We start from the raw sequence: 22020 nt of genomic DNA, 5'->3' as shown, positions 1-22020 counted from the left end.
TTGCAGAGCCGGGGCTTGTTTGGGGAAATGTTACTGCAGAGCCTCAGAGCCAGGTGTGAGTGGTGCTGCTGTTGTTGGTGTAACAGGGTTGTCGCTATGGAAATGGCTGGAATTAGGCTTGGGGAAGTGAGGCTTGATCCCACGAAAAACTGACTAAGCAGGTGCCCAGCCTTACATGGCAGAAATGTTTTTTCCTGCTTGCCAAAATTCTTTTTGGTGTGAAATCATTGTGTATATTTGGTGAGCTGCCTCGGGGGTGGCACTTGGGGACCTGGGGCAGTGGTGGCCTTGGCAGTGCTGGGATAACAGCTGGACTCAGTGACATTTTCCAGCCTTAGGAATTCTGTGATTCCACCCCTGTGCCCTCTCAGGCTCTTGCTGTCCCCACTGTCCCCAAACACCACAAACCCACCATGTTTGCCCTCCTGGGGCAGGCGGGCTCTGACCAGGTGAGGGATTATTGGTGTTTGTTCTGCCTTCCCCTTTTGGGTGTTTTGGTGCTCAGTGATTCCAGCTGCTCACAGAGGAGCTTCCCAATCCAGGTTATTGGGTTAACTCAGCCTGGATTTTGTTCCCTTTCTCCCTGGGTTTGAGCTCCCTCAATCTCCGGGGTGTTGGTGCACAGGTGGCCACATCCAGGAGGGAACCCAGAGGGATAAAATGAGCCTCTCCCCACCCAGCTGAGTCAGGAAGGTGCAGGGTCTCGGCAGAACCCTCCTATCACACTGAGCACACCCCTGCTGCCTCTGCATGATGCAGCTCCGCTCTCCTCGGTGGGGTTTGTGTCCTTCCCAAGGGATGCAGATCCATCTCTGAGCTCTCTGCTCAGCATCAGCCGCTGCTTCTCCAGCCCTGAGGCCGGTCCCGCGGGCGGGATGGAGATGATGGAGATGATGGAGATGATGGAGATGGTGATGGGACAGGGAGCCGAGGACCCGGAGCCGCTGGCGCCTCCCCGGCTCGGTGCCCCTCGGTGCTGCTCGCTGTTGCAAGGCCTCCGGGAAAGGGCTGCACAGCCAGGGGTGCGCTTCCTCCCGCCCTGGGACGATTTCCAAACAAGAATGAGGAAATGCTGAGCTCTGCAGCCACGTTCGTGGATGTGTCCCTAAAATACCCCGCAGAGGGAGGCGGCTGCTTTCGAGCTGCACCCCCAGCTGCAGTCGCAGGAGAGCCTGAATGTCACCGGGGCGGCGACAAGGACACGGGGCAGACCTGCGTGGCTCCGGGACCTTGGGCACCTGCCCGTGTGCCAATCCCGTGCCCAGGCTCTGCTCGGGCAGCACCCACGGGCCGAGGGCTGGGTGACGTCCGGCCCGCCCGCAGCCCGCTGCCACTGATGTCACCCGAATCGCTCACTGAGTTTTGCTTCTGCCGCTGCCAATCTCGTTTCCTGGTTCTTGTGCAATCCCAAGGGCTTTCAGGTTTCTTCACGATTCTTTATCTGCCTGCGGGACCAAAACACCTTCAGAAGAAAAACAGCGCTGATGTCTTGGGTCAGCGCCCGGGGAGGAGATGTCCTGTGGGGGGCAGCCAGCCGTGAAGCAGGTTTTTTTTAGCTGCCTTGGTGTTTTGCAGAAAAAACATTCCTGGCGGTGAGTCAGGCAGCCACAAACATGAGGCTGTCTTAAGAACCGGGGGAATTAGCAAAACCCCAACTGATTTAGAGCCCAGTCATGCCTTAAAGCCTGTTTTTCCTTTTGTAACGTCGGAAAACTGCTTGAAACCCGAGGCTGGGGAGTCGAGGCGCGCTCACCCCGCCGGGTTTGCTTGGGGGGGTTGTTTGGAATCTTGCCTTCCTCCCAGAAAAAAATCCGGGAGTGTTTGAGATAACCCCGGAGGTGCCAGCACGGGCTGTGCCCATGTTAGCTGTGCCCATGTTAGTTGTGCCCACGTTGGCTGTGCCCTTTCTGGTTGTGCCCGTGTTGGCTGTGCCCATGTTAACTGTGCCCTTTCTGGCTGTGCCCTTTCTGGTTGTGCCCATGCTGGCTGTGCCCTGGCTGTGCTGGTTGTGCCCTGGCACGTTTGGGGTCTGTCTGCCCCGACACGTGGGAGCCTCTCCCGCAGGATCCGTGGAAAACCGGGAAGGCAGCGATGCGTTTAATTCACCTAATTGGATCTGCGTTCGGCTCAATAGCTGGAAATTGCTGCTATATTGAAATAATCGACTCAAATTCACACCTGTTGGCTGAGGATTTTTAGCTGACTGTAAATCACGGCAGAGCCTGTGCTGAGCGCGGATGGTTTGGGGGTTTAAAGAGACTCTACCACGCTCTGGTGCTTTAAAATTGTGCTTTAACACGGCGGTTTATAGATGGGAAGGGCTGAAGTAGGAGATTGCGGTGTTTTCCCAGCAGCTCTCAGCCCTTCCTCCCTTCCTCTCCAAGGAAAGCCTTCGGGGCAAACCCAGCCCTGCAGCCACAGTGGGGCTGAAGCCAGGTGGGAAGGGAGAAGGGGTCGTTCCTGGGATGGCCAGGGCAGGATGGGGGGAGAGAGATAATGGTAGGGGGAATCTGGCTGTCCCTGTCCCGGAATCTGGCTGTCCCTGTCCCGGAATCTGGCTGTCCCTGTCCCGACGGATTGGGCTGTCCCTGTCCCAGGGATCTCGTTGCCATTGATGTCCCCAGGATCACCCAGGCACCCAGATCCCTTCCATCACACATCCACATGGTCCCAGCCAGCTTTTGGGGTGCTGGGGGAGCACAACCCACCAGCCTCCCCAGCTCCCCCCCTGGCACCGACTTAGCAGCGCTGGGAGAAAAACACCTGCACGCGTGTACGAGGGCAACCCTGCACAAACAAGGGGACAAAACGGATGACACACGCAGAGAGGGGACCGGAGGTGGTGAATAAAATTTTCAATGAGCAATACCTGTTTCTTTAAATAAACAATAAATTATTTGGCCAATAACTCACAACTTTAAACAAATAAAGCGATGCTTTAGCCGTGAGATAGCTGTCGTTTTTAATAAGAAAAGAAAAGAAAACGATACTAAACGCGCTCAGTGGGTGTCCCGGAGGTGGGGGCCGGGGCCCGGCGCTGCCGCCCCGGGGCGGAGCCGCCTCCGCGCCGCCCCCGGGCCGCGGGCGCCTTTAAAGCGCGGGCGGAGCGGGCGCGGGCAGCGCTGGGGCCGGTGAGCGCGGGGTCGCGGGTTCGAATCCCGCCGGGGAGGCAGAGGAGGGGAGCCGGGGCCGGTGAGCGCGGGGTCGCGGGTTCGAATCCCGCCGGGGAGGCAGAGGGGGGAGCTGGGGTGGCTCGCTGTGGGCTGGTTTGTAACACACCCCTGGGGATGATGGCCCGGGGGTGATGTGGCACTCACCTGTGCGCCCCCGCAGGGCCGTCGCCATGTCGGTGTCGCACAGCTCCAGGCTGAACAAGCTGGTGCGGGAGCAGTACATGAGGCTGCCCCAGGATGGGAGGGTGCAGGTCACCTACGTCTGGATCGACGGCAGCGGCGAGGGTGTGCGCTGCAAGAGCAGGACCCTCGATAAGGAGCCCAAGAGCATCGAAGGTAACGCGGCTGCTCGTCCCTCGGGTGATGCGTGGTGTGTGAAGGGCCCTGAGAATCACCTGGGAAAAGTTGTGGGGTGCTTCGGGCGGTGGGAGCCGCGACGGGCTCTCCCTGGTTGTGTGGCACCAGTGATACCTGTTGCAGCTGTCTGGTGGGTGAATATCCAACCTGCGTCCCTCCGGTTTGCTTAACCCGCTAATCTCTGCTATTAGTGCTGGGTGGGAAGGGGAGGATGAGCTCCTCGCCCCTTTCCCCCAGGCAAACAGGCATGGAGACGTGTCGGCATCTGGATGGGGTTTGGCAGAGGGAGGTGGAGTGGCTGGGACTGATCCTGCCCGTGCCTGGTGGTGCTGGGGTGGGGAGAGCACGCTGATGCTCAGGAAGCACCCAGGGGCTCTGGGGATGTGCAGGAAAACCTTTGTGGCTGACATCCCATGGAACTCGGCACCCCTTGGGTGCTCCATCCTGGATCTGAGCCACCAGCACTCGGCACAATCCGAATGAGGGCCTTTTCCCGAGCTCACTCCCACCTCTTGCCCCGCAGATGTCCCCGAGTGGAATTTCGATGGCTCCAGCACGGCGCAGGCAGAGGGCTCCAACAGTGACATGTTCCTGGTGCCTGTCTGCATGTTCAGGGACCCTTTTTGCCTGGACCCCAACAAGCTGGTGCTCTGCGAAGTGCTGAAGTACAACAGGAAACCCGCAGGTGAGCACCCCCATCTCCTGAGGGTCACCCCTTTATTATTTAGGGTGTCACCTCCCCAGGGCTCCTGCTCGGCACCGCCGGCCCTGGGGCGCAGCTGAGCACCGAGCACTTGGCCCGAGGCTCCGAAATCCAAGCGCTGGTGGCGGTGGATGCTTGCAGGAACCTGTTTCAGTGGCACGGGGCGAGGAGAGCAGCAGCGAGACGTGGAGCTCACCAAAGGCGTCTCCCGGCTCTTGAGCCCGAGCTCGCCCAGCCCCGGGGGGAGCGGGAGCTGCAAGTGCGGGGTTCTGCCGTGCCCGGCTTGTGGTGGCTCTTCTGGCTGGTGGGAGGCTGCAGAAAAGGAAGGAGAAGATGCTGAGACGGCGTGTGCTGCTCGCTCGGAGTGACCTTTAGCAAACAGAACGGGCGGCTCTCGCTCTTATCGCCGAGGCTGCGCTCGCAGGAGCCTGCAGTCCGTCTTGTCCCTGTGATAAAGCCCCAGACACAGGAAAAGGAGCCTGTTTGCAGGGACTCGCCGAGGGGCTCCCGGAGGGGTTGTTTGCAGGCAAACAACCGGATATTTGCCGCTGGAGCAGGGCTGAGCCCGCTGGGTGTGCGGGGGAGGGAGAGGGCATCTGCGGGTGATGCAGCTCTGCCCGGAGAGCGGCGGGCAGCGATGGTGAAAGACCGGGCTGATTCCTCTGTGGGCTGATTCCTCCTCCAGCAGCCTCCAGACAGGGTGGGGGAAGTGTCTTGGTTGAGATTCCTGCCCGGCAGCTCCTCCGCTGCAGGAGTTTGTAAAGAGAGCCCCTGATCCTGGGGCACAGAGCTCAGCCCAGAGCGCTGATGGTGAGAGGGGTGCACCCTCCAGCCCTCCCCGTGATGGTTTCCATGGACTTTAAGGGCTCTGTGGGCTCAGGATAAGAAATTCTCTTAGCTTTGCTCCCCTTTTTCCATTGCTTCCCTCCAGCCCCAGGCTCTGTTGTAGCTGCTCTGGGTTTTTATTGCAAGTTAGGGCAGAATGTGCAGCCTGGAGCCTGCCTGTCCCTGCCACAGCAGTTTTTCAGCCTTTTTCGCTGATGTCTTGGTCCAAGCTCTCATTCCCCTTGCCTGGCTCGTTCATGTCTGGACAGTTCTCTGCTATCTGTGTTTTCCTGGCAAAGCCCTAGTTGCCTTGAGCACCTCGAAAGGCCGAGGCAGGGCCAGCCAGTCTGGATGCTGACCAAAACCATGGAGCTGCAGGAAGATAAGGATAATTAAGAAGAGGATGGAAGAAAGAGGATAGGGGTGAAGGAGTGATGGAAGCTCCCAGGTCTGCTGAATGCCTGTAGTATGGGGCTGGGGTAAGGCTCCTCATCTCTCAGTGAGTAAGAGGAGGAGGATGGACCATCAGCAGTGGTTTGGGGAACAGGATAATTAAACCCTCTTGACCTGTGGCCTGATGCTCTGGTGATGGAGTAACTGTGAGGAGGAATTTGGTGAGCAGGAAGGGGGATTCATCGTGATTTCCTTAAGGCTTCTGTGGGAAGCCCTTGGCAGTGGTGGAGCCTCGGTCCCAGGGTGGGATGGAGCAGAGTGTGGTGGGTGCTGCCTCACAGCACGGCTCTAACGCAGACATCTCTACCCCCAGAGACCAACCTGAGGCACACGTGCAAGAAAGTGATGGAGCTGGTGAAGGACAGCCACCCCTGGTTCGGGATGGAGCAGGAGTACACCCTGCTGGGCATCAACGGGCACCCCTACGGCTGGCCCGACAACGGCTTCCCCGGCCCGCAGGGTAAGAGCCCAAAATCCAGCCCAAAATCGCCCACCCTGCTGCTGTGGGGTGCAGGAGGGGGCAGTGAGCCCGTCCCAGCCCAGTGCAGCTCTGCTGTCAGGGATGGCCCAGGTAGGGGCTGTTTGCCCAGAGCACCTGGTGCCCGTGGCTCACGTGAGCCACTCCCGCCGGACCCTGCTTGCACAAACAGCTCAGCTGCACGGCTTGTTTGGCAAGGGCTGGAGAACTGGGCTGGAAAAGCCTCCTCCCCTTGGCTGTTGAGGAAAGGGCTTGGCATGGAGCGTTGTGCCCTCCTGCAGCAGCGAGCCGGCTCCTCTGCTGCCTCCTGGGACAGAGCCAGAGGCTTCCCAAGCTGATTTTTGTGTGGAGCGGCTGCTTGCAACATCTCCCTTCCCCCAGGCGGGAGAAGATCTTTGCCTTACCTGCCTGAATGAGGAAGATATCAAAGCCCAGCGAATTGGATTTTCTAGCTGTGAACAATGCCAGCTGTTGTCAGAAAAATCTCGGAAGCTTGATGTGCTGGGAGGGTGAGGGAGGTGCCCCGGGGCAGACCAAACTTTGCTTATCTCGAGGCCACCTCCCAGCTGATGTGTTACAAGTATTATTGAACTGCCCAGATAAGGCTGAGGTTGCACAGATGAGCTGCTCACACTGCTAATCCTGGAGCTGGGGTCGGTGGCTTGATGTCCTATAGAGAGAAACATCATTTTAATTCCCATAAATCCCCTGCCCATAGCAGCAGGTACCTGGGAGAGTGGGGTTATGTTATAATGCTGTTGTGGCTCCCCGAAGTTTTCCTTGGGTGGTGACTCCTTGTTCTTTCAGGCCCCTATTACTGCGGGGTTGGAGCTGATAAGGTGTATGGGCGTGATATCGTGGAGTCCCACTACAAGGCTTGTCTCTATGCGGGGGTGAAGATCTGTGGCACCAATGCCGAGGTGATGCCCTCCCAGGTAGGTGTGCATGGCCCCAGGCCGCCCATTCCCAGGGATGGATCAGATATTGTGGGGCTGGAAAGACCCAGCAACTCCCAACTCCTCTGGAACTCTGAATTCAGTGACTCCTCACATCGGTTTTGCTTAGTTAGGAGCAGTTGCACTGCTGGAATGGAAATGTGCATTTGATTTTCTCCTAACTCACCCCAGCTCCTTGCACAGCTCAGCCTGAGCCCTGGCTGCTGGAGCAGAGCTGGGAGCTCCCCGTGGGAGCAGGGATGTGGGTGGGAGCTGGGGTGGGCTGCAGGAGCACCATGGCAGTGATGGGGTCTGAGCCCTGTTCTGGAACTGGGAAGCTGGGGTGGGACATGGCCTTGGGGAGCAGTTGGGAGGATTTGGGTTTATCTAGGAGTGAGCAGCAGGGAGCCCCTGATTGCATTAAGCAGGTGGCCAGACTGACTGGGACCTGCAGCCCTGACTGTCCTGCTGCTGATGTGGCAGTGATAAGCGGGGGCTTATCAGCAGTGGAGCTGAGGCAGGACTTTTACCCACCCCACTGTTTGCCCCAAATTCTTCAGGGTCCTCCTTGGCTGCCTTCCACATCCTGGGCTCAGGCTCTGCCATGCCAGCAGCCACAAAGACGTCACCCTGTGCTTAGTAACCGTGGGTGGTGCAACCCTGGCTCCAGCCAGGCAGGGAGCAGCCCTGGGAAGGACTAACAGGCTCCTGGTTAATCCTCTGCCCTGTTTGCAGTGTGGGCTGGGGTCCTGCTCCCAGCAGCTCCAGCCTCAGATGTGTTTATCTACCTCTGTTTTGATTTAAAACCCTTCTGATTTGCTCTACATAGCAATGAGCAGTTTCTTCCCATTTTTTTTGCATGTCAAAGTTGTTTTGTTGCTTGCCTCAATGCTCCCCATCCTTGTTGCTGATTGTTTGGGTAGCAGTCCAGGCTGGGGGTGGCAGGGATGTGGTGGCTGTGGAGGTGCCCACCTGCCCATCCTCACCTGTGCATCTGCTCCCCCTTCCAGTGGGAATTCCAGGTGGGCCCGTGTGAAGGCATTGAGATGGGGGATCACCTGTGGATGGCTCGGTTCATCCTGCACCGTGTCTGCGAGGACTTTGGGGTTGTGGCCACTCTGGACCCCAAACCAATGACCGGCAACTGGAACGGCGCCGGGTGTCACACCAACTACAGCACCGAGGAGATGCGCAGAGAGGGGGGTCTCAAGTGAGTCCTGAGGGGTCTCAAGTGAGTCCTGGGCGTCTCAAGGGGAGTCTCAGGACCCAAAGGAGTCCTTGGGGGCTCCCTGGGATGTACCTGGGTGTGACCGTGTTCACAGGAGTCCGAGGATGAGGGAAGAGACAAGGATCTGACTCCATGTTTCGGAAGGCTTGATTTATTATTTTATGATATATATTATATTAAAACTATACTAAAAGAATAGAAGAAAGGATTTCATCAGAAGGCTGGCTAAGAATAGAAAAAGAATGATAACAAAAGCTTCTGTCTCGGACAGAGAGTCTGAGCCAGCTGACTGTGATTGGCCATTAATTAGAAACAACCACATGAGACCAATCACAGATGCACCTGTTGCATTCCACAGCAGCAGGTAATCAATGTTTTTATTTTGTTCCTGACGTCTCTCAGCTTCTCAGGAGAAAAAATCCTAAGGAAAGGATTTTTCATAAAAGATGTCTGTGACACCTGGGAGCTTGGGGGTGTCCTGGGCCATATGGAAGCAAATGGGCCATATGGAACCTGTGTGGCTGCATCAGGCAGGGTTGGGGTTATCCAAGCTTGTTATTTTAAGAGCAGCTGATTACATGAGGAATCCCCTGGGCTGTCCTGGTCCCTGCACAGGAGGAGGGGGTGAATGGACCTGCTGAACCCCCCGTGCTCTCCCACAGGCACATCGAAGCCGCCATCGAGAAGCTGAGCAAGCGGCACGATTACCACATCTGCGTGTACGACCCGCGCGGCGGCAGGGACAACTCCCGGCGCCTCACCGGCCACCACGAGACCTCCAACATCTTCGAGTTCTCGGCCGGCGTGGCCAACCGGGGCGCCAGCATCCGCATCCCGCGCCAGGTGGGCCAGGACGGCTACGGCTACTTCGAGGACCGGCGGCCGGCGGCCAACTGCGACCCCTACGCCGTCACCGAGGCCATCATGAGGACGACGGTGCTCAACGAGACCGGCGTGGAGACCAAGGACTACGCTGAGCACTGAGGCACTGGGGTGGGTGGAGGTTCTCGTGCCTACAGCAGCTTCTCACGTGGGATTTGTGCCTGTGCGGTGTCTTCAGCTGCGAGCTCAGACTCTTCTTAGGAACCTCGCTTCTGGTCTTGTGAAACTTCGCCTTAGAAATATGTATTTTATAGCAAGAGGGAGGGGCCCAAGCTATTTTCTCAACTACTTTGTTTGTTCTGGTTCCTGGTTTTAGGTCATAAGGTTTTTTTAAAAAAAAAGGTTGGATTGAATTTTTTTTTTTTTCCGATGGACTTTACACTGTGATGTACATAGATTCCAACGTGGATGCTGCAGCTGCTGCTGTTTGCACCTGAGGAGGGTGGGTGCTTTTTTTTTTTTCCCATATCTCTGTTGCAAGGAAATGATAATAAATAATTTTCCTGGCTGCGTGGCAGCTGGGTTATGCTGTAGTGAGTGCATTTTCCTGTGGCTCCTAGAGCTCCGTGGAGGTTTTAATTTGGGTGGTGCTGGTGGGTTGCAGCTACTGAGCAGCCTGGACAGGAGCAGGAGGAGCAGAGATGCTGGAGGATCCTTGAGGCAGGTGCCTGGAGCTGCCTTGCCTCATTTTCTGGACCAAAGGCCATCTCCTTCCATCGTGATCCCAAAGGCAAACAGAGCAGCGCAGGCTGAGCAAACAGCGGCCGGGGCAGCAGCTGGCGGGCGTTTACACAGGGTGTGTGCTGCTGAGTCAGCACAGCCAGCCCCGGGCACAGCCAGCACAGCCTTCCCCTCTGGGGACACCTCTGCGTGCAGCAGGGGACCCTGGGGACTTCCCCCTGCTGCCTTGGTGAGCCACAGGGTCACCTGCAGCTCCTTGGCTTGGAGTCTCTTCACAAGGTGGAGGCTGTAGATTTATTGATAGAACACAGGAGGGTTTGGGGTGGAAGGGATCTTAAAGCCCATCCAGTTCCACTCCCTGCCCTGGGCAGGGACACCTCCCACTGTCCCAGGCTGCTCCCAGCCCTGTCCAGCCTGGCCTTGGGCACTGCCAGGGATCCAGGGGCAGCCACAGCTGCTCTGGGCACCCTGTGCCAGGGTTTCCCCACTCTCACAGGGAAGAATTTCTTCCTAATATGTAACGTAAACCTCCTCTCCTTCAGTTTGAAGCCATTCACCCACACCCTATGAAATTCATGCAGTAAAACCCCCAGGCAGGGCATTTAAACCTAGATGGGATGTCAACAGAACCTCCAGTCCCAGACCCTTGGGTCCCTCTGCAATGCAGTTGTGGAGTGATGGATACAAGCACAGGGGCCATCCCCCTAATCCCAGGGACATCTCAGACGGCTCAGGCCACCTGCAGGCTGTGACCCAGCTGCAGTCACCAGCAGGGAGTCACTATATGTGAGAGGAAGCAGCAGCATGGACAGAGGACATCCAGTGTAGCCATGTGGATTTTGAAACTTGATTTATGTTTGTCTTTGAATCTGACACAGGTGACGAGCTGGGCTGGAGGGGGGCCCCTGAGTCCCTCCTGCAGGGCACAGTGCTGCCAGTGGCACAGGGAAAAGGGCCATGGGAGATGGTCAAGCCCCAGATTGCAAGCAGCCAGGAGCCCTCTGTGCCTCTGAGCTGTTCAAGAATAAATGCAACCCAGTCCCCGCCCTAAAAAGGAAGGATTTTCCTTCCAGAGGTTGTTGTTTGGGATGTTTATCATTTTTCATCAAAACCACAAGCCTGTCTTGTGTTCCTCTAATTTCTATGGTATCTCTAATGGGTAATTTGAGCACTGGGACAATGACTGATGGATGCAGCTGGAAAATCAATAAAGAGCTAAATTTGGAATGGGAAGACTCCTGTTTGCTTCCCTGGGTGTACCAGTGGCTGAAGCACTTCAGCTTTCGTCATGCTGCTGTACAGACACTGTCAAATTTGGGAATCATGTGAGTTCACATTCCCAGCATGGGAACATCTGTGGCTGGACACAGCACTGTGGGACAGCCAAACTTTTGTGTCTCTGGCTCTCACCCTGGCCTTCCCCTGCAACCAGCACCATCCTCTCCAGGGTGGGCTAGTGAGGCTCCAGGGCTGGCCAGGAGCTCTCCCAAAGCCACTTCTTGGGCTTTTCTCAGTCTTGTCCCCACATGCCAGGAGCCACTGTGTGCTTGGAGGCATTCATGCTATCCTCTGCCAAAACACAGATCTTCTCACTGGTGCTTTTTTGAGGTCAGACTGGGCCAGAAAACACATGTCAGGGTTTTGGTTTTTTCTTAAAGCAGAAGTGATTCCCACCCACAGGGCCCATAGCACTGGGGAAACAAGGACAACAACACATTCCCACAAGAATTTTTCCAATAGTTTTGTTGTGTTTGCCACTGTTGGAGGTGGATTTTTGGGTTCAGTGAGGTGCTGGGGATGGAGCCAGCCATGGGGCTGAGCCTTGAGGCCATGGCAGGGGTTAAGGTGTCCCCATCCCCATCCAAGGGTTGGACAATGCTGGGAGGAGATGCAGCCAACATCACCAGTGCTCTGTGCTGGACTGCAATGGTGGGAGCAGTGCTGGGATCCCAGCTGGGATCCTGCCTGGAATGGGGCTGCTGAGGCTGGGTCACTGCTAACCAGGGGACTGTCCTGGGTGGCTGGGTCACTGTTATCCAGGGCTCCATGAGGGACCGTCCTGAATGGCTGGGTCACTGTTATCCAGGGCTCCATGAGGGACTGTCCTGGGTGGCTGGGTCACTGTTCTGCAGGGCTCTACTAAGGGACAGCCCTGGGTGAGTGGGTCACTGTTATCCAGGGCTCTCCTGAAGCAGCATCTCGAGATGGATAGGTCATTGTCACCCAGAGTATTCCCCAGAGCATCCCGACTGTCCTGGCAGTGTCACCTGGAGAATTCCCCAGGAACATCTCTGGGTGGCTGGGTTGGTGTCACCCAGAGTATTCCCCAGAGCATCCCGAGGTGGCTGGGTCCTTGTCCCCAGGATCATCCTGGGATGGATGGGTGGTTGTGACCCGGAGCATTCCCCAGGATCATCCCTGGGTGGCTGGGTTGGTGTCTCCTGGAGCATTCCCCCTGAGCATCCCTGGATGGATGGGTTGGTGTCACCAGAGTGTTCCCCAGAGCATCCCAACTCTCCCAGCGGTATCACTCAGAGTATTCCCCAGAGCATCCCAAGGTGGCTGGGTTGGTGTCACCCAGAGTGCTCCCCAGGATCATCCCTGGGTGGCTGGGTCGGTGTCACCCGGAGCATTCTCCGGAGCATCCCGGCTGTCCCCGCGGTGTCCCCGCCCGGCGCGGGGGTGACAGGGACATTTGAGGGGCTGGTGCCCTCTGCAGACGCGGACAGGGATGGCAGGAAGCAGCGCCCGGTTCGTGCCGGGAAAATCCGCCCGCATCACCGAGTCCCAGCGTCCCCCAGCACTGCCGAGGCCACCCATGTCCCATGTCCCACGTCCCCATGTCCCCACATCCACACGGCTTTAAAACCCTCCAGGGACGGTGACACCACCGCTGTCCTGGGCAGGGCCGGACAATCCTTTTGATGGGGGAATTATCCCCAATATCCAACCTAAACCTCTCCTGTCGCGACTTGAGGCTGTTTTTTGTCATCCTTGTTATCTGGGAGAGGAGCCCGACCTTTCTCTCAGGCTGTAGAAGGCGCTGTATAAAACATGGATCTCTGCTTCACATATTTCTACTCTAATAAAGATATTTGATAGCCAGAAATCCAGCAGCTGCCACAACGCCAAGAGCAGTGACTATGACCAAAAGACAAAAATCTGATCCCAGATTGCATTTGGCTTTTGTACACCTTGCAGAACTACAATGAAATACTAGGAGGGGAAGGAAAATAAATCTGCTAATAAATAATTTCTTGCTGCTGTAAAGCAAAATTCAAGTTAGTCAGATGGGAGGAGATTGCAACAAAACCTTTGCCTGCATCTAATTGTTGAAATTGTTGGCAGAATTGTTGGCAGTACTTTTAGGGAGACAAGCACCACCAAAATATCAAGCTCCTTTGGTTTGGGCTCTGACCATGCCCACCTGCCCCCAGGACCACCCTCACTCATGGGGAAAGTACAAATCTTCTATTTCCACACAGACAGTGGCAAATAAAGTCCCCATGGGGCTGTATCCATTCGCCATGCCAGCCCTGGGCTGCAGGAACCCAGCTGGTGCTGCTGAGGGACATGTCACCCCTCAGGAAGGGATGTCCCCAGGGCTGTGACCCTGCAGGTGGATAAGAGACTCTGAGGTGTGGCTCCACTGGGTGACCAAGCTGGGACACATCCTCATACCCTCATCCAGCCTCCCTGGGGTCCCTTCCTTCACCAGGCACCCCAGGAAGGTGCTGCAGAGAGGCTGCCCAGGCTGGGTGGGCACCATGGCCACCCCATGACTGGAGTAACAATGCAGAGGTTTGCACATTTCTCCCTTTTCAAGTCTCTTTTTACCACTATAAATTCTATTACTTTGAGTTTAGTGAAAGCCTTCAGGATTTATTTTTTTTTCTCCAAGCCAGTTATAAAAAGGATAGTGGAATTACAGTTCCAGTGCTAACAATAGCATTACTCAAAGCTGCTGCCGAGAAGCAGGGAGCTCTAGATAGAATAAAGACCTAAACTAAAATGTCAATAATAACTCCTTTTTTTCTCTCCCTGTCTTCCAGCCCACACAATCTGCTTGGGTCCCTCTATCTTAATGAGTATTAAAATGGTTTCAAATTAGATCTACAGAAAATTGAATTTTTTTTTCTCCTGAGAAGCTCAGTCTGGCCTTTAAAGGCCACTGATGATATTTTGGTTTTGTGTAAGAGCATCTTTGATCTCCAAGGCTCTCAGCTCACACAGAGACACGGCTCATTAGCAGCAATTTGTTGCTGTTGAAATGTGAGTGGAGGGGGACAAACAGCATGGAGAGAGAGCCAGGGGGAGGTTTGGCTGGGGGGTCCTTGGCCCCAGGCCCCACTAACCCCATGTGGCTCTCCTGGCCCAAGCCTGGCCCCCAGGCTGGCGCTGGGTTTGCAGCCAGCTGCTCTCAGCTTGGTTTTATCCCCAAAAATGTGGGATTAAAGAGCCCCTGAGCCCGACCTGAGCTGCAGGTGGGCTGTTTGGGGAGTCCTTGGGGACACCCCGGGTGACAGCGGTGTCTTGCTGAGATGCAGCAGTGACCTGGCAATGCACACTGGCTTTTCTTGCATTGCTTCTGCTGAATCCCTCTCCACATCCTCGGTCCCAGGGGCTCTGAGGAAGGGGTCAGGCTGCCTGAGACCTGCTGCTTCCTCACTGCTGGGAAGATGCAGCAATCAGACCTTCCAGGAAAGTCTGTTACCATGGCAGGGCCTGGCTGCTGCTGCTGCTGCAAAAGGAATAAATCTAGATGGTGCAAAGCTGAGCAATCCGGAGCACTGCGGTGCCCTGGGGCAGCACTCACTGTCATCTGGGGGATGTTTGTGTGGCACAAATGGCCTCAGGGTGAGCAGCCTGGGTTAAGTTGGGGCTTGTACCTGGGTGTGAGAGGAGCCACCAGGCCTGTCCTCCTGCTCCTGGGAGAGAAGGCAACAGAGGCTGTGACAGTGCAGAGCACACCAGGCCCTGCCCCTGCTTGTCTCAGTCACACTGGGATGGGCAGAGTCCCTGTGAGCTCACAGCAGCACTTGGTTGTTGGTTTGAGAAAGTTCTGCTAAGAACAGAGCTGCCCCAGGTATTCCTAGAGCAGCCTCATCAAAGGAGCCCTTTGTTGGAGAAGATGAAACAGGAAAGCCTTATAAATATGATTGCCTGGAAAAAGATTTTGAGAATATGGAAACTATAAGTGAGATTGAAATGAAAGCAAGCTTTGAGATCCCTCAGTTACTGAACAACTGGAAAACAATGGTGTGGCCGACTGAAGGTGATCCCCTTTTGATGGAACAACACCCTCTGCTTGCAGACAGGCCCAAGGCTCAGAGCAGACCCTACAGCTTGGCAGAAGGGGCCCAAAGAGGAGTTTGTAGGGTTTAAAATGTAACACAGTATGGTAATGTAATGATTCTTATAGGCTGTATGTAAATGCTATAGGATTTGTATCTTGTACTAGATTGGTTAGTGAGAATTAGAATATTCAACACAGAAGATTTATAGTATTGTAACTCTTACCCCTTTTACGCTCTTATCCCTCTCTTACCCCTTTTACGCTCTTACCTTTTTTACTCCCTTACTCTCTTTACCTCTCACCCTCTCTCCCCCTCTCTTCTCTCATTCCTGCTCTGAGCTGTGTTTGGCAGCTCCCAGCAGGGCCCTGCACCCAGGCCCTTTGCAATGAACCCCAAGTTCCAGACCTGGCAGCAGAGATCTCTCATCTCCATCCATCCCCACCATCCTACCCCCGACACTCCTACAGCCCTTAATGACCTGCAGCAGCTCCCTCTGCTCACCCCAGCACCCTCCTGAGCCCTCAGTCCTGCTGCTGGGGGAACAGGGCCAGGAAATCCAGGACAAGCACCCACCAGCTGCAGGCTGAGAGCTGCACGGGATGCCAGGACCAGCAGGCATTGATGGCTGTGAGCAGCCTCACCTGGATCCAGCCCCACCTGGATCCCAGCCCCACCTGGATCCAGCCCCACCTGGATCCCAGTCTCACCTGGATCCCAGCCCCACCTGGATCCCAGTCTCACCTGGATCCCAGCCCCACCTGGATCCCAGCCCCACCTGGATCCAGCCCCACCTGGATCCCAGTCTCACCTGGATGCCAGCCCCTCCTGGATGCCAGCCCCACCTGGATGCCAGCCCCTCCTGGATGCCAGCCCCTCCTGGATGCCAGCCCCACCTGGATCCCAGTCTCACCTGGATCCCAGCCCCACCTGGATCCCAGCCCCACCTGGATCCCAGTCTCACCTGGATCCCAGCCCCACCTGGATCCCAGTCTCACCTGGATGCCAGCCCATGGGCCCTGAGATGTTTTTGAGCTCTGTCAGAGCCATCACTCTCTGTTCCAGTTGAACTGGGGTGTGTGGCTCTCCTGTGTTGGCCCACAGACCTTCACCCATGGACTGCAGAGCTGCCAGGAGATCCCCAGGCTGGCTCTCACCCTGGCTGCCCTCACCCTGACCTGGCCTCATCCTTCTGGCTTCATTTCAGACCTGCCTTGTTGTAGGGCACTTTCCTGATGATCTGGACTCTTGGATGAACAGTTCTACCCTCCTGGATGGGTTCCTTGGGAACAGAGGGACAGGGTTTGCTGGTGAGCTCTGCCCTGGAGCTGAGGGGTCTCTTCTGTTTTCCTGGACCTCTGGGAGCCCCTGGCCCTTGCTGTGGCCTGATGGGTGGGAGAGGGGGTTGTACAAAGGCCTACAGGAGAAAATCAAGTGTTGGGTGTGGGGAATTAAATTTCTTCCTCAATCCTTACTTCCTGCAGCTGCTGAGGAACAATGCCAGTGGTGGAATGTGAGAAGATGATGAGATGCAAGTGCCATAATGCCTTTCTCTTTTTCCTTTAAGCTCTTTGCAGCTTCAGCAGGTGCTTGGGTTGCAAGGGAGGCCAGCAGTGAAATTCTAGCAGCAGAGCTGCCCAAGAGAAGGAGGGAGAGGCTCCACACCAGCTGGGCTGTAGCTGCAGCCAGCCAGGCAGGTGTCTAGTGGAGAGATGATCCAAACCCAAATGAAGCTTTCTCCTGGTATTTATAGATGAAGCTATTTCTCCTGGTGCTGCTCTGGCCTGGTGACTGTGATAACAGAAATTGAATGCATTTGTTGGCCTTGACTCCCATCAGGGCAGGTGTTTTCAGGGCCTGCAATGTCAATGCAAGGCAGGTTTTAGAAGGACTCTGTAAGAATAGCTGTAAGAGGGTTGGGATTGTGATATTTTCCCAGGGCAGGAGTATGCAAAGGTGGTGGGTGCTGTTGGGAAACAGCTGCTGATAGAAGAACTGGTTTAATTCTAAACCATCTTCAGCTCCCAACATGAAGGGAGGGTGGGAAAATAGAACTGTGATATTGTAGTTCAGGGAAAGTAAAAGTTTGACAGATTTGGCAGCAGCTGATATATAAGGAAACTCCAACCCTGAGGGGTGAGATCAGTCTGGGGAGATGTAGCTGGGGTGATTGTCTTGTCCTGGAGAGAGCTCCATGGAGATGGAGCCACCCTGTGCCAGGGATGTTTTCACCTCACCCACGTGTTCTCAGAGAGCTGAAGCATGCTGTTAACAGTGATCCTGGCTGTATTAATTCACGCATACCAAGTTCTTTCCCCTCCTTGTCCTCAGACCAAGGTCCCAATGTTTATTAACCAGCCTTTCAGTGCTCAGCATGTGTTTTCTCACTGCCACAAAATTTGGGGAAGGGAGAGGCAGTTAGGGTTGTGTACATCCCTCACTGCTGCTCTGTCCTCCTTTGCTTTCTGACTCATGCTGTTGGAACAAGCTGACCTGCTCTTGGCTTCCAGTTTGATGGATGGACCTCTTGGATGTCTGTATGTGGTCTGCAAGGCTCTGCCCTCCTGGCTGCACCCACTGGGTGTTTCTCTGCCAGGCTGCACCCTTGTACCTCCCCTGGGTGCTGGAGGCTCTCTGATGTGCTCCTTTGGGGTCTTGTGTTGCCCCTGATGTGCTCCTTTGCGATTTTGTGTCAGGACAGGTCCCTGGGGCAGCACAGTGACTTCAACTCCCATTTTCCAGTGGGGAAACTGGGTGGTGGTGCCTTGGCAGGTTTCCCCAGAGAGGCAGAGTTGGGGGAGTGGGCAGGGATGTGTAGAAGCTCACCCTGCTCTGCTCCCACCCGTGTGGGAGGAGTGGAGGCTGGCAGAGTACTGGGGATGCTCTGGTGGCTCTTTCCATCACTGTCCCGTTGGTGACAGGTGCTGGCTGCCTCCCCAGGGCCAGCCCTGGGCCACACCAAAATCACCTGTACTTCAGTTGTCACCACCCTGCAGCCCCAATGGACCTGTGGAGGTGGGATCAGCAGTTTTCCTCTGTGCAGAGAGCTGGGGCTTGCTGGCAGGAGCAGTGTCCAGGGGCTGCTGATAGAACCTGTCAGAGCTGCTCCATCCTCTGGGGACAGTGAGTTTGATTTTTGTGACCATGTTTGCAGGGGTCTTAGGATGAGGGAAGAGATGAGGATCTGACTCCATGTTTTAGAAGGCTGATTTATTATTTTATGATATATATTATATTAAAACTATACTAAAAGAATAGAAGAAAGGATTTCATCAGAAGGCTGGCTAAGAATAGAATAAGAAGGAATTATAACAAAGGTTTGTGGCTCAGACAGAGTCCGAGCCAGCTGACTGTGGTTGGCCATTAATTAGAAACAACCACATGAGACCAATCCCAGATGCACCTGTTGCATTCCACAGCAGCAGATAATCATTGTTTACATTTTGTTCCTGAGGTCTCTCAGCTTCTCAGGAGGAAAAATCCTAAGGAAAGGATTTTTCATAAAGGATGTCTGTGACAGATTTTTGGCAATTGGCCCAGTACGAGGGCCACAGAGCAAGTGGCTGCACAGGTGCCATTGCTGCACAGATGCCATTGCTGCACAGGTGCCATTGCTGCCTGGTCACTGGGTGAGAGCACACTGTAGAGCTCTGCTGCTTTACCTGCCACCAGCTCAGCTGGCTATGGCACAGGCTGGGGGTTCTGGCATGGGCAGGGACTCACCTCATGCAAGCAGCCCTGTGCCAGGCTGTGCACGGGGAAGCATCGCTCCTGTCCTGGCACTGGAGGTGTTTCAGTGCTGCTCCTGCCCTGGCCAGGGTGGGTTTGCCAGGTGTGACTCACCTGCCGCATGACAGCTCCGGCTGGCCCGAGCCGTGACCTTTGAGTCTGGCTATTAGCTCATGGAAACCCAAATGATGGCTTGGGAAAGGGAAATATCTGGTGAGGGACAATCCCAGGGCAGCCTCATGATCAGGGGTAGGAGCAGCAGGGTGTGGTGTGGAGAACACCTCTGCTCTCCCAGCTTTTTCCCCCAGCATTCCTCCCTGATGCAGCCAGCCAGCAAACTCCTTTGGAAAGCATTACTGCACAAAGAGAAATGTGCTGTGGCTGACGGTGCCCTCGGGCACAGCCACAGCAGCAGCTTGGGCTGAGGCATTAACTCCTTCCCCTGCATGCCCGGCTCTGGGTGGTTTTCTGGTCCTTGTGTCAGCACTGCTGGGGTGCCATCCCGTCCCCTCCCCAGGCCCTGGTGATGGGGAGGGCTCTGCATGTAGCCTAATGCCACAAAGAGGTGGTTTTGTTTGGAAGGGACTCTTGGTTGTGTCACCAGGTGTTGGTTGGGCTGTTCATGCCACTGGAGCCACTCACATCAGCAGGAGGAGGGGGATCAGTGTCACCCTGTGTAGTGGGATAGAATATCAGAAAATAAAGATAGTGTGGAAAGTAATCTTACCCCTAAGGAGTTGCAGCTGGGCCAATTATCAAAGATTAGGAATAGGCCTGACTTTAACAGGCCACACTGTAAGCAATGAAAAAAAGAGTGCTATAAAAGAGTGGGTGGCTGGTTGAGAAGGGAACTGGAGTCAGTTGGCTGCTTTGTGAGGAAGACAGGGGCAGTGCTCTGAGGAGATACCCATGAGAAACATCAAGAAGATATGAAACTTCTGTGATAAGGAGACAACTGTATGGAACCCTTGCAATAAGATGACAGCCCTGAGCCTTGCTCCTCTGGGTGCATCTGCTCCTGCACCAAGCCATGCTTTGGTCCAGACATCCTGCTCAGGATGTGCCAAGAGGGCTGCACTCTGCATTCCGGCAGGAGCAGCTGCTGGGACATGTTTCTCCATGCTGGAGATTGCTGTATTTTGCTCTGGACACGTGGAGTAACTGGGGAGGAGCAGGAAAATGAAGTGTTTTTCTCAGTGAGGTGAGGAGATGTGAGCTGAGAGGGGGAGTGGGATTGTCTATGAGCTGTCACAGGCAACAGGTGTGGGAGAGGAGGAGGGATGTTTGTGGGGACCCTGCACCCCAGGGGTTTCCAGCTGTGTCACTGATGTGACCCTTGGTGCACCATCTCCTGTCCCCAGACACCTCCTCCTGGGTTGTGTGGAGAGTTGAGGGATTTCTTGGTGACTTTTGTCCCTGGCATGTGGGTCAGGGGCCATGTCAAAGCTTTTTATCACCTAGAATTGGGACAGCTAGGCTGCTTGAGTGAATTAATCCTAGCAGGGGGCTGCTGAGCCACACAGAGATCCAATCCTCTGGCTGGCAGCAGTGGTGGTCTCACGTCACCACTGTTGTCACTGGCTCTCTGTCACAGGATTCTGTGATAGAGCCAACAATGTGGGAGTGTTCCTCAGACATTTCTGGGAAGAATTCAGTGGATTTAGGTGAAAGTGCTGCAGGAAGTGTGATTGTGGACCTTGCCTGGGAGTGGCTATTGAGATGTCCCTTCCCTGATTATGAGTCTGTGGTGGAGAAGTGAGCTCCCCACTGGGAGAGATGGGCTCAAACATCAGGAGTGTGGGAAGAGCTGTTTTTGGGGCTGCAGTGGATCACTGCCCTGGGCAGCCATGCTGAGATATTGTTACAGGAGAAAAGGGAAGCAGAAAAACTGGGCAGTGAAGGGGAGGAAGGCATGAGAGCCAGGACAAATACAGCATCCAAATGTCTTGCACCTCAGTGATCTCATGCTGCTGGACCCTGTGCCTGCCCAGGACATCTCTTGGGATGGCAGATAACTTGGGATGGGGCTGCCCTGCTCCCACAGCATTTCCCTGGAGGAAACTCCATGATCCTTTGACCTCAGTCTGCTCCTAGCTCTGGAAAAGCAACTGCTGCTTTCCTTGGCCCTCATAAACATGGTGTCATTCTTGCTGTGGTCCTCTGCAGGACCAGGAGCTGGACTTTGATAGTCCTTGTAGATCCCTTCCAATTCAGGATATTCCATGAATCTGTGAAATGTCTTTTTGCAGTGAGGGAGAAATTCAAAATCCTGAGTGGCGCTGCAGTATGAGAATTCAGCCTGTGGTTTCAGTTTTTCTCAGGCAAGGTCCCACTGGGATCACTGAGGTCAAGTGAATCCTCCTATTCCCACACCCTGTAAGTTGTGTGAGCAATCTGCCATCCCTGCAGATGCTGAACCCCCCAGGGAAGGGAGGACAAGCGTCCCACCACCCAGTCCTTCACCCCAGGCTCATGCTGAGCAACGGGAACTCTTCCAGCAAAGGAGATCAGAAATCCAGGCAGTGCAATTAGAATTATAATAATAGTAATTAATGCCTTGTCTCTCTCTAAGGATTTGCTAGTGAGGCTTGCCAGGTGCTGGCTGGGCATTAAGTGATCAAAGCCTCAGCACCCACGTGAAGGGGATGGGTGCCAGCTGGGCCATGGGACTTCAGTGCCTCAGCTGGGGACTTGCTCTCCCTGCCCTCATCTTTCTGCATGGTTTGGAGGGGAGATTAGGAGGAGCTGCTTTAAGAATCCCAGTGATGAGGGTTAATGGATGGGGGAGAAGATCAGGTTAGGAGCACCCTGTGTGTTAGCCAGGGGTGCTCAGCTGGCCCCAGTGATGAGAGCTGAAGGGCCTGTGTGTGTCTCTGTGTGTGCAGGGACACAAATGAGCTTTACTGCTTTGACTCCTGTCTGTGCACGTGTCTGTGTGTGGGAGGCTGCTCCTGCACACACATTTCAGTCGACACACAAATGCCAGCCTGTGGGCTTGCACAGACACAAGCCAGCAAATAACATGGGGGCTGGAGAAAATGCTCTACAGAGAGAGGCTTGAAGAGCTCAAATTGCTCTGTTTACCACAGACATTGAGAGGAGTGTTTATTCCGGTGTGTAAACACTGTCACAAGGAGAAAGGATGTGGCACCAAAGGACTCTCTGGCATCAGAGAGCAGCAGAACAAGAAGCAAGGGATGAAGCTGCCAAAGCTGGCCTGGAGAGCAGGTGTGCATGCTGGCACTAAGGGGATGAACATTGGAAACAAACTGCTGGGGAATG

The 22020-nt window shown here is 55.1% G+C and overlaps 1 protein-coding gene across 1 annotated transcript; it reads left to right on the top strand.

Moving 5' to 3' along the window:
* The first annotated feature begins 3291 nt into the window (after positions 1-3291).
* Positions 3292-9556, top strand: LOC131566866 (glutamine synthetase). The gene is made up of 6 exons (XM_058818311.1): positions 3292-3509; positions 4054-4215; positions 5825-5971; positions 6797-6924; positions 7935-8134; positions 8815-9556. The coding sequence occupies exons 1-6, from the start codon at positions 3305-3307 to the stop codon at positions 9134-9136; spliced, it is 1164 nt and encodes a 387-aa protein (XP_058674294.1). The 5' UTR covers positions 3292-3304; the 3' UTR covers positions 9137-9556.
* The last annotated feature ends 12464 nt before the right edge of the window (positions 9557-22020 follow it).

The sequence above is a fragment of the Ammospiza caudacuta genome, chromosome 21 (genome assembly GCF_027887145.1).
Source record: "Ammospiza caudacuta isolate bAmmCau1 chromosome 21, bAmmCau1.pri, whole genome shotgun sequence".
NCBI classification, from domain to species: domain Eukaryota; kingdom Metazoa; phylum Chordata; class Aves; order Passeriformes; family Passerellidae; genus Ammospiza; species Ammospiza caudacuta.
This window is presented reverse-complemented; position numbering and strand designations above follow the sequence as displayed.

What these genes read in the sequence shown, in the direction of transcription:
- LOC131566866 (XM_058818311.1), top strand. Translation starts at nt 3,305, where the DNA reads ATGTGGCACTCACCTGTGCGCCCCCGCAGGGCCGTCGCCATGTCGGTG. An exon ending in CGGCTTCCCCGGCCCGCAGG is followed by an intron (nt 5,972 to 6,796) that starts GTAAGAGCCCAA and finishes TTGTTCTTTCAG; the next exon opens with GCCCCTATTACTGCGGGGTT. An exon ending in CGCAGAGAGGGGGGTCTCAA is followed by an intron (nt 8,135 to 8,814) that starts GTGAGTCCTGAG and finishes GCTCTCCCACAG; the next exon opens with GCACATCGAAGCCGCCATCG.